Below are 15,357 nucleotides of genomic sequence, written 5' to 3'. Positions count from 1 at the left end.
TTTTTTTTTAAATATTTTATAGCATTTAGCTTCAACTCTGAAGGGTGTTCCATAAAACTAATTCTAAACTAATGAATGGAGTGTCTAAATATGTTGATTTTTTCTGAAGAGGTAATTCGGTCATATGGCTGTTTAAAGTGACATCCAGAAAGGGTAGATCATTTTCTCCCTGGAATAGCAGCTTCAGCTTCTCCATATCAGTTCTACTGGGGTGCTGGAGCCACTGCATCAATGTAAGGGCCTAATCCAGAGGACATTGAAATCAATGGAAAGACTCCCGGTAACTTCAGTGGACTTTGGAACAAGCTCTAAATGCTGACATGCAGCCCATTCTCTGGACATCTCTTGATCATCTTTTATAATGTGGCCTATGGTCTATAGAGGCCCAATGTGGAGACTCCCTCTTACCTGCCTCTTCATTCCCAGCTTTTAGGGGGTTGTAGAAGCACTCCTGTTCAGCCAGATTGATTACCTGAACAGTTTCCATACCCAGGTGAATTTCACCCACAGAAATCGTACTGAAAATGATATGATTTGAGCTGGCCTTTATTCCATGTTTTATTCTGATCAGTTTATGAGGTATGAAATAAAAACAGAGGAAGTGAGGTGAATTCAAAGCATATATTTTTAAAGGAAAGGACCTGATTGACATGTTGACAGACTTCCCTTCCCTTCGCCCTACCTTTTGGGACTATGGCATGAATGTCACAACACAGCTAGTAAGATGTATTATGCCATAAATGTGTTTGAAAGAAACCATTTTACATCCTTTGCAGTTATTTTTTTTAACAACCCAGGCATAATTATTACGAATTAAATGGAACTATATTTAATTAAAAGTTCTATCATTATCAGAATTCATTATTAGCCTTAGTTGTATGTAGAGCTTGTAGATTTTAAGTTACTTGCTGAAAAATTTAGGGGCTATTTTTTGACAATATAATATTTCACAAAACATCACAGAGTACACATCTGCTATCACTATGCTACTCACTACCCAGATGCCTTGCTCAGCTCTACTCCTTAATATAAAACAGATCAGCTATGATGCAGAATTTAGAGCCTCAGTATGTGGAATTTACGTGCAGATTTAAGTTTTAATCTACATGGTTTACGACGTCTGCTTTTTTCTATTATAAATGTCTAATTAAGGATTGTCACTTTTTATTTAAAGAAACCGTTCTTGTTCTTTATTTCAAATTTTTGTTATGTCTCTAGCCAGTGTCTGGTAAAATATCTTCTCATTTCAAAATGCTTCCTTTCCAGGAATGATATATTTGGTAGGTGTTTTAACAGTATATATCAGGATAATTTTTCTTGGTATTACAGTAATTTCATATTAAATAGATTACTGCAAAACTGTCAGAGTAGTGTTTAACTTTGAAGTGATGTATTTCACAAACTGTACAGTTGCTAAGTTAAATTCAGGACAAGTAATTACTAAATGTTATCTCTTAAAACTATTCGGTTTATAAGATAAATTTGTGCTCCCATCTGGAAATATGCTCTGCCAGTTAATCCCTGGTATGTTTCTATTTGAATTGATAGAATGAACCTGGGAAAGAATCTTGAAAAAAAAACCATACATTATGCACATTCTGCAGATTCTGAATGGCTACATATCGCTTTCAGCCATTCTGTTCAAAAGGATATACATAACTGTGTGATTATTTACCAGTGACCCTGGAATGAATGGTAAAATTCCAGTTGGCTACAACTCTCCCTATTTGCATGCCCATAACTCAAGCATGATGAATCAATTAGTAACTTATTTAGTTACTGAATATTGCATCTTCTATTTAAGAGCTGTTTACATGCTGCTTACTAAGTACTCAAATTTATTAGTGCATTTCCTCACAGAACACTTTCTCCACATATTGTGAATAGTTGCACTTCAATATTTGAATTGTGTTGATGTAATTTCTGTCTCTGAATGAAATTCACTAACATAGTGTGATTTTTTTAAATAAATTTTGTTTTGACATATTCAGGTATTTTGAGTTTAAAATTTGCATTTTGCAAGTAGTCAGGCTAGTGATACTTATGCTCGAATGTTTGTAGAAAATGCAGATGATTGTGAATGCAGTCCCAAAAATGTATTTTATAATTTAAGTGAATATTTCCTCAAAACTTTCTTCAATAGCAGCTCATTTCTACCTAAAAGAACCATGGCCACCTGGATTTCCAATTCCCTTCCCATCCTGTCATCACCTCCAACACCAGATAGTGAATACAATTACATTTTAAAAGGGATTGCTCTTAGTAGGGTAGGAGAGAGAGATTTAAACCTTCAGGCAGTGAAGAGAGAAATTGAAAAGGAGTGGGTGACTGGGTGAGGATTGCATCAGAAATTTAGTTGGCAAATAAACATGTTTTTGTTTTGAGCATATGGCTGAGGAGTTCTCAAGACAATAGCTAATCTCTGGAGAATGCAGAACACAGGGAAAAAGTGAGAGGGAATACATTTAAATAAAATAATAATATGAATGTATCCTTTTTATCTAGATAATGAACTCTTCAGAGTTTATTTAGCCGGTGGGGACACAGTTATTAGCTTATAAAACAGAAGCACCTTGAAGCTGTTAGCTGGGAAAAGTACAGAACCAGACTGCAAGCCAAAGACATGACATAAATCCATACATGCAAAATGGTATTTGTAGGGAGATTTACTATGGTAGTGTAGAAGATACTACTTTTGTCCTTTCTGGACAAATTTTATAAAAGTGGCATAAGGTACTTTAACACACACACTCCCCACACACACGCAAACAACACACTAGTAAATAAGTGTTGTATTGCATTATTGTGACAACCGATGGTGATTATGGAAAGAAAAAATTATGGGCTGTGTGAGCCCTTATCTTAATGTACTTGAAATTTAGGATTGTAACAAAATTTGTAGGTCATTTTGCTGTATAGAAGTGTAGTGATTATGAGGTAGCAGTTATAAGGCAGTAGCAAAAACCTAAGCTCCCTGTAAAATCTCTTATCTAACATGAAAGTTCAAAGGTTAGATTTCAGCAGATAGGATTTCATTTGGAGATGAAGAAGTAGTTCGTTTAGCATAGGAAAAGTCAAATCCACTAAATTCCAGTGAACCTACCCAGCAATATTTTCATATTTAATTTGATATTGTAATTACTGACCTTGCATATTAACTTTACTAGCCTTTGTATTTCACAGAGATCAAGTTATATAATGGTACTGATGGCTGCTGTTCTCAAAAGTTCTAAAGGATAATGTAGCTGAAACTGCCTGATATGATATAGCTATAGGTTTAAATTAGTTGTTTATGGCTTCCGTGGGATCTTTGTCTACCTTGTACTTTTCAACTCCCGCAAGTGTAGGCACAATAATTGAAATTAGACTTTTAATGATATAACGTGCAAGTATCAGAACAATAAAATACAATTAATTTGCTGTTATTCTCTTAACAAGTGTAATTTTCATAACTGGCACAAATTCAGTGAGAAAAGCCAGGCTAATATTTTATTAACGGTATTACTTAGTCACCTGCTCTCACCACCTAGAAATGATGCTGAGAGAGAAGAAGTTAATTTATTCCTGACTGTTAATCTCTCATGTGACCTTGGGCAAAACACAGCCTTTCTGTACTCAGTTTCTCCATTTTGTAATATGAGGATAATAAATAGTTGTTATTATATTGCCCACAAAGTAACAGAAAAATTACTCATAATCCTGATCCTGCAAACATACATGCTCAAGTATAACGTTAGTCATGTAAATAGTTTCATTTAAGCCAATACAAATACTCAGGTGAGTAAAGTGTTGCAGGAACAAGGCCTTAATTCGTTCTGCTGTACATTGTTTGGTACAATATAGAACATTCTGAATGTGATTTTTATATTCCATAAATATACATATAGGCTGTGTATTTGGTACAACCATGTATGTACATAGCGTGTGTGTGTGTGTACATACATATACAGTAGAACCTCAGAGTCTACTGGTCTCTAACTGGTCAATCATACACCTCATTTGGAATCCGAAGTATGAATTAAGCAGCAACAAAGACTAAACAAGCAAATACAGTACTATGTAAAACGTAAACTTCTTTTAAAAAAAAAAAGCTTTTTTTTTTTAAACTAAGGAAACTGTTTCTGTGCTTGTTTCATTTAAATTAACATGGTTAAAAGCAGCATTTTCTTCTGCCTAGTAAAAATTTCAAAGCTGTTTTTAGTCTATATTCAGTTGTAAACTTTTGAAAGAACAACCAAATCGTTTTTTTCCAGAGTTAGGGGAACATTTCCATTATGAACAACTTCCATTCCCGAGGCTTTCATAACTTTGAGGTTCTACTGTAAATAAATTTTAGTTGAATAAAAAATGTATTTGGTTTCACAGTTAAATCTGTTTACCTTCATTCTAAACATTTAGGGCTGATATCAAGAAGCAAGCTTCAGATTTCGAAGAGGCAAAGTGTTAGAAACAAACACAAGACAAACTACAATACCTGTACACATTCTCGCCTGCTCTATTCTGACTCTCACATTCATACCTTACACTTGAAACCTTCCAAACATGACCACCATAAGACTAAGAAATATGAAATGCATTGTGAAGCAAAGTGACTTTTTTCCTCTTATCACCTTCTTACAATTAAGAAAGAGTGTGAAAGGCCCATCTGATGGAAGTTCAGATATTTTCATTCCTCTTTTGTTCTTTTTCCATAGATAAATATAATTCAGGGTATAGTTGCAGAAATCAACATTAAGACGGGTGAATCTGAGTGCCAATATTACAAAGAGAGGCTCATTTATCTTGAAGAAGGCCAAAAGGACACACTGATTGATAACTCGCGTGTGGTGTGTTGTCACGGTGAACTAAAGAACAACAGGGGAGCGGTAAGGAGTAAATATTTTTTATCACTATATACTTTAAGATAAGGTCCCTTCAGTGCTATGATGTTACAAGTTGAGATAGAGAGGATATAGCATCAGTTCAATTTTGAGAGAGAGAAAAGGTTGTTGGGACCATTGTGTTATGCAGGATCCTGTTCTGTGAGATTCTATCCCTCCATGGAGGCCTTCAGGAGCACGGGTGAGTTCCACAGTATCACACTGTATTTAAATACCTAGGAAATGGCTCACTCATCTTCTGGACTGCTACAGTTACATCTATTTATAAGAAAGGTTAGACTTGATCCCACTGTCATTAAAGTTAAGGAGAGAAGGATCAAGCCCTGGACGTGGAAATATTAAATAGTGGTCCCAGCTCATGTGCATCATTTGTGTTTTGCACTAGGAAGGCTGTGGGAGAATTGCCAATTGGCTGGCTGGAGATAACTGCTTTCCTTTAAAAGAAAGGGGAAATTGCAGATACCTTTCTATACTAACTGTAGAAAAGATATGCAGTACTTACTAGAGCCCTGGCTGGATAGTCTGATCCGCAAAAATTGTCCACGGATGTGGATATCCACGGATTTGCAGGGCTCTACTAACACCTCCGCAGGTCACTGTGCACCAGTGATTCAGGCTATGCCAAATCCTCGTTCCCTAACAGCCCCTGCTTCTCCCCAGAGACCTCCTAGCAGGGAGGCTACAATCCTGGACCTTCATGTGCCGCACTGCCTTCCCAGTCAGGGCTCAGTGCATGCAGCGCTTGGCTCACTACGCAGGAGCACATGGTCACGTTCCTTTCTGGGACTTATAGTTTATCTTCTTCCTCCAAGAAATCTGGAGATTACAACTCCCAAAATGCCAGTGGGCTAATGCCACATATCGCAGCTCGCTGCTGCATGATTCAGAGAGCCAAGCTGGAGCTTGAGGGCTGGGTGACAGCCAGTCCATTTGGGTGAGTCTGTGTTGCAGAGCCCTGCGCAGAGACACAATTTGTATCCACATCTGAGCTGCGAGCTGCAAAAATGGTCCATCCGTGGATATCCTCAGATTTGCAGGGCTCTGCTTACTAGCCAAATATTTAAACCAAATTTGCTTAAGTTTTTTGAACTAGGAAGAAAGATTGGTGAAGTTTTGTGAAACTTTTTGCTTGTATCTTTGAAATAATGCCAAAATAGGACCCAACTATTTTAATTACATTTCAAGTATCAATGTGGTGTTTTTAATCATCTTGCAAATAGCTTTAGTCTTTAATGGTCATATGCAAATTTATGAATTTAATATGCTAAACATGAATTAATTAATTTCCATGCATTGTATTATAAACTGCTTAAATCTAGCTCTTCTTGACTGAATACTAGATATGTGTTTCTGAAATGCAACCCACAGTAGTGAGTTAACATGTAACAGAGGACGCATTAGCTCTGAGGCTCAGTCTAAACTACAGCTTTTTACCATGACTTTATAACCAGCTAGAGACATAGTAACTTTAATCTGTCACAAGTAACATGGTTTAGTTTGTGTCTATGCAGAAGCCTTTCTACACTGATTGTCATAGAAAGAAACCTGTAAATCTAATAAATAAACCTGCAGCTGGAAATATACTGACTGGATAAAAATTAACCATACAATGTGCACGTTTTAGATTACCGCCAAATGCATGCATGGGAAAAATTATACAGGGTATGTGTGTCTCCCGGAGTATATGGCACCTATAAATATGGCTAAATTGGTGTGTGGGTGTGTGTATGAATTCTGCCTCGAATTTAGAATAATCTGTCTTTATGTGCATGCATTTGACTGGTAGTCTAAAATATGCAGGTTATAATGGGGGAGGGAGATGGTATTATAATGTACTAGATTCTGCTCTTGGGGGCATAATTCACCCTGATGTATTTACACCTACAATTTTTAAATCCTCATATGCAAGTCTTTGGCTACTAGTTCAAAAATGGCAAAAATTTAATGTTGTTTAAGTCGATATATCTCCAGTCATTTATTAGAACTGCTGAAATTCAGTGGGTGGCATTATGTAAGTTTAACTGACATACTGAAGAGACAAGACTGTGCGTGTGTGGCAGGAACAGCAATTAATGAAAGGGTGTTAAGATGAAGCAGAAAGGACCCGCTTTCTCTTATAAACTTACTTTACATGTAATTTTCATTATCATTTGTCACCAGTGAATATGTCCCACTGTGTATATCTATGGGGCCTTATTCATTCCCCAGGAAGCCAAAAGAATACCTGCTATAAGCTCCTGCATGGTGCCAGTTTTCTTATGGTAGGGCTCAGAACCCTATTGTGCTAGACACTATGGACAAATAAAGCCAATCCCTGCCCTAGAGAGCTTAGTCTTGGCAGTGGAAAGTCTGTATCAGGATGAGGCTCACTAGTGCAAGCTCCCCAACTCCCAGTCGGGAGGCCCTTTGCTGGACCCTCATAGCCATTCAGTACAGCCCACAGAATGGATTGGGTGAGCTGGAGCTGGGGTAGGGTCAGATGGGACAAGAGACTGATTAGAGGCCTCAACCAGCTCAACTCTACATGTTTCATTGCTAGATTGTAAAGCTACTCATCCTTGGTAGAACCCACACAGAAAGCCAGGAGACATGAATCCCACGCTCTGGCACATTTCAGTAGGGTGTAGAAGTTAATTTGTTTGAGCCTAAAAATGGGTTTAACTAGTGCAAACTCGTGTATGTTATAGCAACTGTTTAACCATCAGAGGGGTAGCCATGTTAGTCTGGATCTGTAAAAGCAGCAAAGAATCCTGTGGCACCATATAGACTAACATGCTCCAAAACATCTGTTAGTCTATAAGGTGCCACAGGATTCTTTGCTGTTTTTACAGATAGTTTGTTGTTCTTCGAGTGCTTGCTCATGTCCAATTCTATGTTAGGTGTTTGTGCACTGCATGCACCATTGCTGGAGATTTTTCCTCAGTGGTATCAATTGGGCCAGTTCTAGCACCCTCTGGAGCTGCACACTTATGCACTGGCATAAGGGGTGCTGCTGGCCATGCATCCTCTCAGTTCCGTCTTATCACCTGTGACAGTTGCTGGAACAACCCTTCTTCCTCTGGTAAGGCTTTGTTCCCAGTGTTTAATGGACTCTTCTCTTCATAGTTTAATGTAAATATTTTTTTGTAATTATTGTTAGCATAAATAGTTCCTGTTGTCAAGGGACTTCTTCACCCAAAGAGCCAGGCATGTGCTGGTCCCTGGGCTTCAAGCCTTGTACCTTATGCAAATCTATGCCTGGGAATAACCTGCACTCCAGCTGCTCAAAGTGCTTGGGGGAAACTCATATGAGTGACAAGTGCCAGATCTGTTGAGACTTTAGACCCCACACTAAAAAGAACATAGACATTAGGCTGAAGGGTATCCTTATGGAAACCACCTTGAGACCAGTCTTAGAGCCAAGCCACTCCAATTTGGCAAAGAGTACTTTCTCAGAGCAAAGTGCTCCCTTGGTACCGTTCATCTCTGGTGCTGAGAGAGAAGCACAGAAAGCAGCACCCCAACAGAGGGTGCTTGCTGATCTAGAAGAGAGACAACCTGGGGAAAAGCAGCACAATGAGACCAGTGCTGGGCTACTCTTCCTCTCCTGGACCAGTGATGGCACCATCAACTCTGCTTGGAGCACTGAATCCAGTGTAGGACCGTCCACCAGCAGTCTCATGGTTCCATCGACCCCAGAGGCTTTCCAAGCAGGTTGGGACCTTCTTTCTCTGCCAGTCCCTCCAACTCCAATAGGAAACCTAGCAGCTCCCCTGACTGGAAGCAGGATGGAACAAGGAGCATCAGACTCCTTCCTGGCCCCCCGGCACCCTCTGGGGACAAGTCTTCCCTGATCCTGGTATCTGTTCTGCTGTGGTTTCCGAGAGAAGACTCCTCTTCTGAGTCTGAATCTTACATGCCATCTAAAGCCTACCAATGGCACACAGTTTGTACCACTGGACTTCGGTGCCAGTCTTCCTGCCAGCACCTGGCAAGCAGGTCACTAGTCAATGCAGCAGCTTTATTGGAACCCCTGGGGATTTCCCCCAAGTACCAGGTTCTCCCTCCTATCACTCCTATTCAGTGATTTCTGAGAGACAGGCTACCACTCCTTCCCACTCAGCACCGGACTCCAGATTTGGTACTGATGTCCAGGAGATGGCTCTAGCGGATGTAGTTGTTAGGCAGAGGAAGGAGCTCCACCTCCTCCTCTCCAGACGAGGCTGTCACAGGACCCTGTAGCCTGTTTTCTGCAGGATGACTGCAGGGCCCATCAGGCCCATCTGAAGCAGGTCACTGTGTACCTGAGTCTGGAAATTGAGGAGCTCAGAGACATCACAGAGCCTTATTGATATCCTGGCTGCAGCAGCTCCCTTAAAGGTGGCCTAGCCCATGAATGAGGTGGTGATGGGACCTCTGGAGGCCCTGTGGCAAACTTCTCTGCTCAGAGGGCTGAGAAGTATTATATGCCAGCAAGTAGGTTCGAATACCTGCGTGTGCGTGCTCTCTCTCTCTCTTTCTCTCTCTCTCTCACACACATCCGTCCGTCCCTGGTGATATCTGCTGCAAACAAAAGGGACAAGGAGGACCAGTTGAGTGCTACCCCTAAGTAAAAACACACCAAGATACTAGATCATTACAGAAGACTTTCATCAGTGGAACTCCTTGACTAAATGTAAAAGCTCCCTGCCCCCAAGATTCAAGGCAGGAATATGTTGCCCTCTTGGAGGAAGGTCAGAATGTGGCCAGGACCTCTCTCCAGATGGCTCTGGATGCTGCCAACTCGGCAGCTAGGACAATGGCCTCCGCTGTCACTTCCGGCCTTCCTCTCAAGGTCCAATAGTCTATCTAAGACCTCCCCTTCAAAGACTCCTCTCTGTTCTCAGAGCAGACTGACACGAAACTTCAGGGCCTGAAGGACTCACCAAGATCTTTAATATCCATAAACAGTTTTTTTCTGAGAGCACCCTCTGTGTAGCTGGCGTGGCCGTTGATAACCACTATCCCAACTTTTTTTATTCAGATTCAACATTAAAAATAATAGCATGTAACCCCTACAGTGTGATTGAAAATGTGTACTCACTAGAGGTGCCTTCCCCAGCATCACGCTCCGCTGATAATTGGTCTTGTGAGGGGATGGGCTCCAGAGTTTAAAAAAAAAGTTCTTGGCTGTTGGCGAGAACGGATCCCCTGCTTGCCTGCCGTGCATTCTCCTCTTCGTCAACAATGTCCTCCTCATTGTTGCCCAAGGTCGCCCAGGGCTCCTGGGAGGTATCCACGGAGTGTTTTGGGGTAGTGGTGGGGTCACTGCCTAGAATTGCATGCAGCTCCTCCTAGAAGTTGCATGTCTGTGGCTCAGAACCAGAGCGACTGTTTGCCTCCCTTCTCTTCTGGTATGCTTGCCGAAGCTCCTTTATTTTCATGGAGAACTGCTGTTTGTCCCTGGTGTAGCCCTTCTCCCCCCATAACCTGTGCAATTTTGGCATAGATGTTAGCGTTTCTTCTGCTGATTTGGAGCTTTTCCTGCACAGACTCTTCTCCCCACACAGCAATAAGATCCACTACCTCCTGTGTGCTCCATACTGGAGCGCATTTGCAGCCTTGAGCATCCATGGTCAGCTGTGCTGACAAGCTCTCCACACCGATTAAACAGGAAATGAGAATTCAAAAGTTCCCAGGGCTTTAACGGAGATGTCTGTTTCCTATGTACCTGGCTGAAGTGCAGTGGAGTTGAAAGTACTCTCCAGAGAGATCACGGTGGAGCACTGTGGGACACCTCCTAGAGGCCAATTCATTCAAATTACACAGCACAGTGTCTACACTATCCCCATATTCACACATGGATGTCGACTGAAGCGGTACGCCTCTCATGGAGGTGGAGTACAGAAGTCAACTTCACAGGCCTTTTAGATCGGCAGAAAGGACTTGGTAGTATAGACACATACATTATTAACTTGACCTAATGCAGCATGTGTCAACCTAACTTTGTAGTGTACCTGGCCACAGTATCTCAGTTTTCTCCTTAGTTTACATAAGTTACATGTGGGTATGAATATTTATACTATATTAGGCCACCAACAGTATTATAATGGGAGGGAGAGAAGAGACTCCCAGTGATGGATGTAGTGAACAAATTTACATTTACTTATTTATGCCTAAGCAAGGGGAACTAAAAGTGAATATATATTGTTAAAAGAACACAGAGATATATATTACAGTTAAAATAAACTTTGTTTAGTGACTTCTTAAAAGGAATAATGATTTGAATTTCCTTTTATGCTTTTTAACAGAAACTGCATGTCTTCTTGTTCCAAGAAGTGCTGGTGATTACCCGAGCTATTACCCATAATGAACAACTCTGCTACCAACTATACCGGCAGCCCATCCCAGTAAAGGATCTTGTCCTGGAAGATTTGCAGGATGGAGAGGTGCGACTAGGTGGATCCATACGTGGTGCATTTAGCAACAATGAGAGAAGTATGAATACACTTTTGACTGGAATACTGTATCATTAGTTCACAGGGAATAGATGTATCTTTGAAATCTCCCTTCATTTAAAATAACACTTTAGGTCCAAAATTTGACCTTTCTTTCAAACTGTTGTTATACAAGACTCTAAATGTCTATTTTAAAAATCCATCATATCAGTAATGGGATTCTCCACCCTCCCCCCCAAAAACACAAATGCGCGCACGCACACACACACACACCCCCTTTACTGCACTGGGAAGTGGAAAAGGGAGTAGAACGTAGTAGCAAAACAAGAATTTATAAACAGTCTCCGCAGAGTATATTTTGAAATTTTGTAGCTTATTTAGAAACCTTATGACAAGATTCATCTATTGTGATTCTTCATCTTGTTATGGAGGCATTGGCTGCTACTCCACTGTTAAGGTTGTGATCCTGCAAATACTTACGCATGTGCTTAATGTTAAGCATCTAAGTTATCCTTTTAAAGTCAACTAGACTACTCATATTCTTAAAGTTAATCATGTTACATGTTTGTTGAATCAATGCCTATGAATTAACCAGGTTTCCATTACAAACCATCTTTTAACCTTTCTGAAAAATAATTTTGAAATTTTTTTGTGACTGATTTATGTTGTGGGTTACAGGTAAGAGGGGGCCCAAGCTGCCACAGGAACAAGTAGTCCTGGCTACTCCGTAGGGAGCAAAAGTGAAATTTCACAACTCTGAAAGGCTGTTTATAGCCAGAGAGGCTCCACGGAGCTCTGGGGGTAGCATCAACTCTACTGAGCTGCTTAAGGTTCCAAGCTTGAAATGGTAAACTGGCATAGAAGTCAGCCAGTTTAGGCATTCGTGGTTGGTTTTATGCATGTATAGCATCACTATATTGGCTGAACTTTAAACTAATTAACCCAGCAAGCATGAAATTTTTAGCAACTCCAGTAGTATCTGGGGGTGCCCCACTACCTTACGAAGGTAGGAGCGACACAAGGTTCTTGGTTTTCCCTCGACTTCTATTTATTCTTTGGATTTCTAACTTAGTCCTGGGGAAGCAACCCAGTAAATCTAAGAACTTGATTGTTTTACTATTTTAATGTACGCACTTATTAAAAATGCAGACACCCAAAGCAATCAATGGACATATTTTGTTTTTCAGTTAAAAACTTCTTTAGAATCAGCTTCAAAAGTGGATCACAAGGCCAGTCCCACTCACTGCAAGCCAATGATTCCTTCAACAAACAACAGTGGCTTAACTGTATCCGACAGGCCAAAGAAACAGTTGTGTGTGACGGAGAGACTGGAACACTGGATTCAGAAGGACATTTTCTAATATCCCCAAATGGGAGTAGGGTACCACAGGGAGAAAGCAGGCTTGAGCAAATGGACCAATCAGACAATGAGTCAGACTGTAGTATGGACACTAGTGAAGTCAGCATTGATTGTGAACGCATGGAACAGATAAACTCTTGTGAGAATGACAAACCGATAGAAACTAACATTTGACTGAAACTTACAGTTCACGGAAGTAAACTTGTCTTACCTGTACAGTATTTGCATTCCATAAATGGAGCAGTTTGGAAAAGCACTTAACACTTTTTTGTGACAATGTCAACACAATCTTTCTTGTACTTGTACCTTTGAGTGTAGTACTGTAACTGCCAAACTATGTAAGCTGGAATCTGTTACAAATCCTGTCCTGTGATATTTCCATAAACATCTGGGTGGATGAAAGTGGTACTTGACCAGTTATTTTCATTGTCCTGCTGGTAGAAAGAGTCTCTGAACTCAGAGATGATGCATAACTGTTGATAGTAGGGGGGCACAATTTAAAGGTTCTGGTGGTATTCAGCAAGGTTCAGGGCAGGGCATATAAACCCTGGTAGAAATCAGGGGTGGGAGATACTTAACGCCATGGACCTCCCCCATGTCTTCTCTGTCTAAACTACTGTTTATATGTATATTACATAAATCTTTCCATAGTTTTTACAGTATTTGACCTCTTAACGTGGCACCTAAAGACAAACTATGTAGTGGGTCTTAAAAGGGGTATCGAAGTCTGTGTTTAATTAGGAATGGCATTCAAAATTTTCAGAAAGGCAAATGTCTACAAAAATAACATCTTGGAATAAGGTAAGTTAGCTATTGTGGTGATAAATCAACAGGAAATGTAAAGAGTAGGCCATGTCAACAGTGACTCTTAAGGATTAATTTTAGAAAGTCTGAAGCACTGTATGAAGATCCAGCAAACCAACATAGTAATCTGGTCAATTAGAAGGGTCAGTGTAGTGGCCGTGGTTTACTTACTGGAGCACATAATACTAAAATCAATTGAAAGAGAAGTCTACTACTAACACTGAATCTTCAGATTAAATGCTGGGAATGTTGGGTATTTGTAAATAAACAGTTGGTACTTGGCTTACAGTGCCATGTATTATAATTCTGTATTATCCTGACTAAGACAGGAAGAATCTATAAAAGCATTAGATCATTGAATAGGCAGGCCCTCCAGCATTTTGCACTCCACTGACCTGACTTACTGTTACTACTAAACTAAAGTTTAAAACATCCCAAGATTTTGTGTAGATGACTGTTTACAATTACATATAGTTGTTGTTTTTTAAGACTGAGACACACTCTTGTATCAATGGTGCTGTACAAACACCCCTTAGGAGACAGTAGAGAAAGTTTAAATAAAAAAGGGAATTGATTTTCCTTTAGGAAATATCACATCCTTTATATTTTTGTCAAGTTTTTTTTAAATTTTGCTGCATCTAAACTTTATGCTGTAATTGGAACCACTGCTGTGTTTTCTGGTGGCTGATTTAATTAAGTCTATTATTTGCCTGACTCATTATGATGAGAGGCAGATCAGCCAATTTAAAATGCAGTCTTAAACACTGTGCAACAGCCTGACTATTTTAGGAATCCTTGGTTTGTCTTTTATAATGGAAATAATGCCAATCTACTGAAAGGTAAAGTAGGCTGCAAAATTTGTGTCCTTACTAATTGACATGATCCTTGATGATATAAAAATGCAGGATAACCTGTGCAAATTAGACGCACACCAGCACAAGTAGTCAAACTGCTAAATTATTGCCAAAAATGTTTGTTTCATGCGTGTTTATAAGTTTACAGAAAAAAAGTAAATAAAATGTCACTTACCTTGTATATATGTCGTGAAGTGCATTAAAGGAATCAGTGTGGCAAGATAATCAATATAAAAACAAGGTATATTACTTTTTAAAAAAAAACTGTTGTCAGTTTTATCTTGTAGACCATATTTCTGTATTTATAGTTTTTGAAACATTGTGAATTTTTTTCTATTGCAGGCGTGTAATTTATTTAAACTGCTTCATTTTTAGAGTAGAATGTTTGAGCATGCCAGTGAAGAAGAATAGGACAAGGGAACATGTTATTGATGGGGGGAGGGGAAATAGAAAATATATTAGGCTATGAACTTTTGGTATGACAACTGTTGGCCGAAGTGTTAGCAAAAAGCATGTAAAGTATTGACTTATGGAAAAGAGGAGAGAATGTTTGTGTTGATGAAATATTTGTGTATAATGGCCTTAAACTTTTATGGAAGCATTTCAAATAAATTACATTAAACTGTTTTTTGTTTTTTAATTGTTTTGACTGCTTATTATCCAAGGAGCCCATTATGGCTGAATGTACACAGGGCTTTCAACAGTATTTAACATACCTAAGCAATGTTTATATTTTGGTTCTGGATGAAGTGGATCATATACCCATGGCTGGACAAAAATGTTCTAATTTCATAATTTTGATGGAAAATTTTTCAGAGCATTGAGAGGGAAATCGGTAGAAATTTTCACAGAATGTTTTCCCTGATTGTGGGGTTTTTTTGTACCAGCACAATTTATACAGGTTGGACATTCAATGTGAGTGAGGAAAAAATGTTAACAGTTTAAAAACAAGAGTTTCAATTCCTGTAGAGACCCAGCGTACAACAGATTTGTATAAAGTAATATGAGCCACAACCCTGCCGTTGCATACACTAGCATAAATC

At 39.5% G+C, this 15,357-nt stretch overlaps 1 protein-coding gene across 4 annotated transcripts in view; it reads left to right on the top strand.

The window, feature by feature from the left end:
- ARHGEF3 (Rho guanine nucleotide exchange factor 3) overlaps positions 1-14,954 on the top strand; it is a 261,653-nt gene extending 246,699 nt beyond the window's left edge. For all 4 annotated transcript variants that reach the window (XM_030568685.1, XM_030568683.1, XM_030568682.1 and 1 more), the window contains 3 exons: positions 4,695-4,865; positions 11,150-11,336; positions 12,484-14,954. In XM_030568685.1, coding sequence (XP_030424545.1) covers positions 4,695-4,865; positions 11,150-11,336; positions 12,484-12,830 — 705 coding nt within the window. In that variant the 3' untranslated portion in view covers positions 12,831-14,954. The remainder of the gene's footprint in view (positions 1-4,694; positions 4,866-11,149; positions 11,337-12,483) is intronic.
- Positions 14,955-15,357: the final 403 nt, after the last annotated feature.

The sequence above is a fragment of the Gopherus evgoodei genome, chromosome 7 (genome assembly GCF_007399415.2).
Source record: "Gopherus evgoodei ecotype Sinaloan lineage chromosome 7, rGopEvg1_v1.p, whole genome shotgun sequence".
NCBI classification, from domain to species: domain Eukaryota; kingdom Metazoa; phylum Chordata; order Testudines; family Testudinidae; genus Gopherus; species Gopherus evgoodei.
Note: the sequence above shows the minus strand (reverse complement) of the source record. Positions and strands in the feature narration are given on the sequence as shown.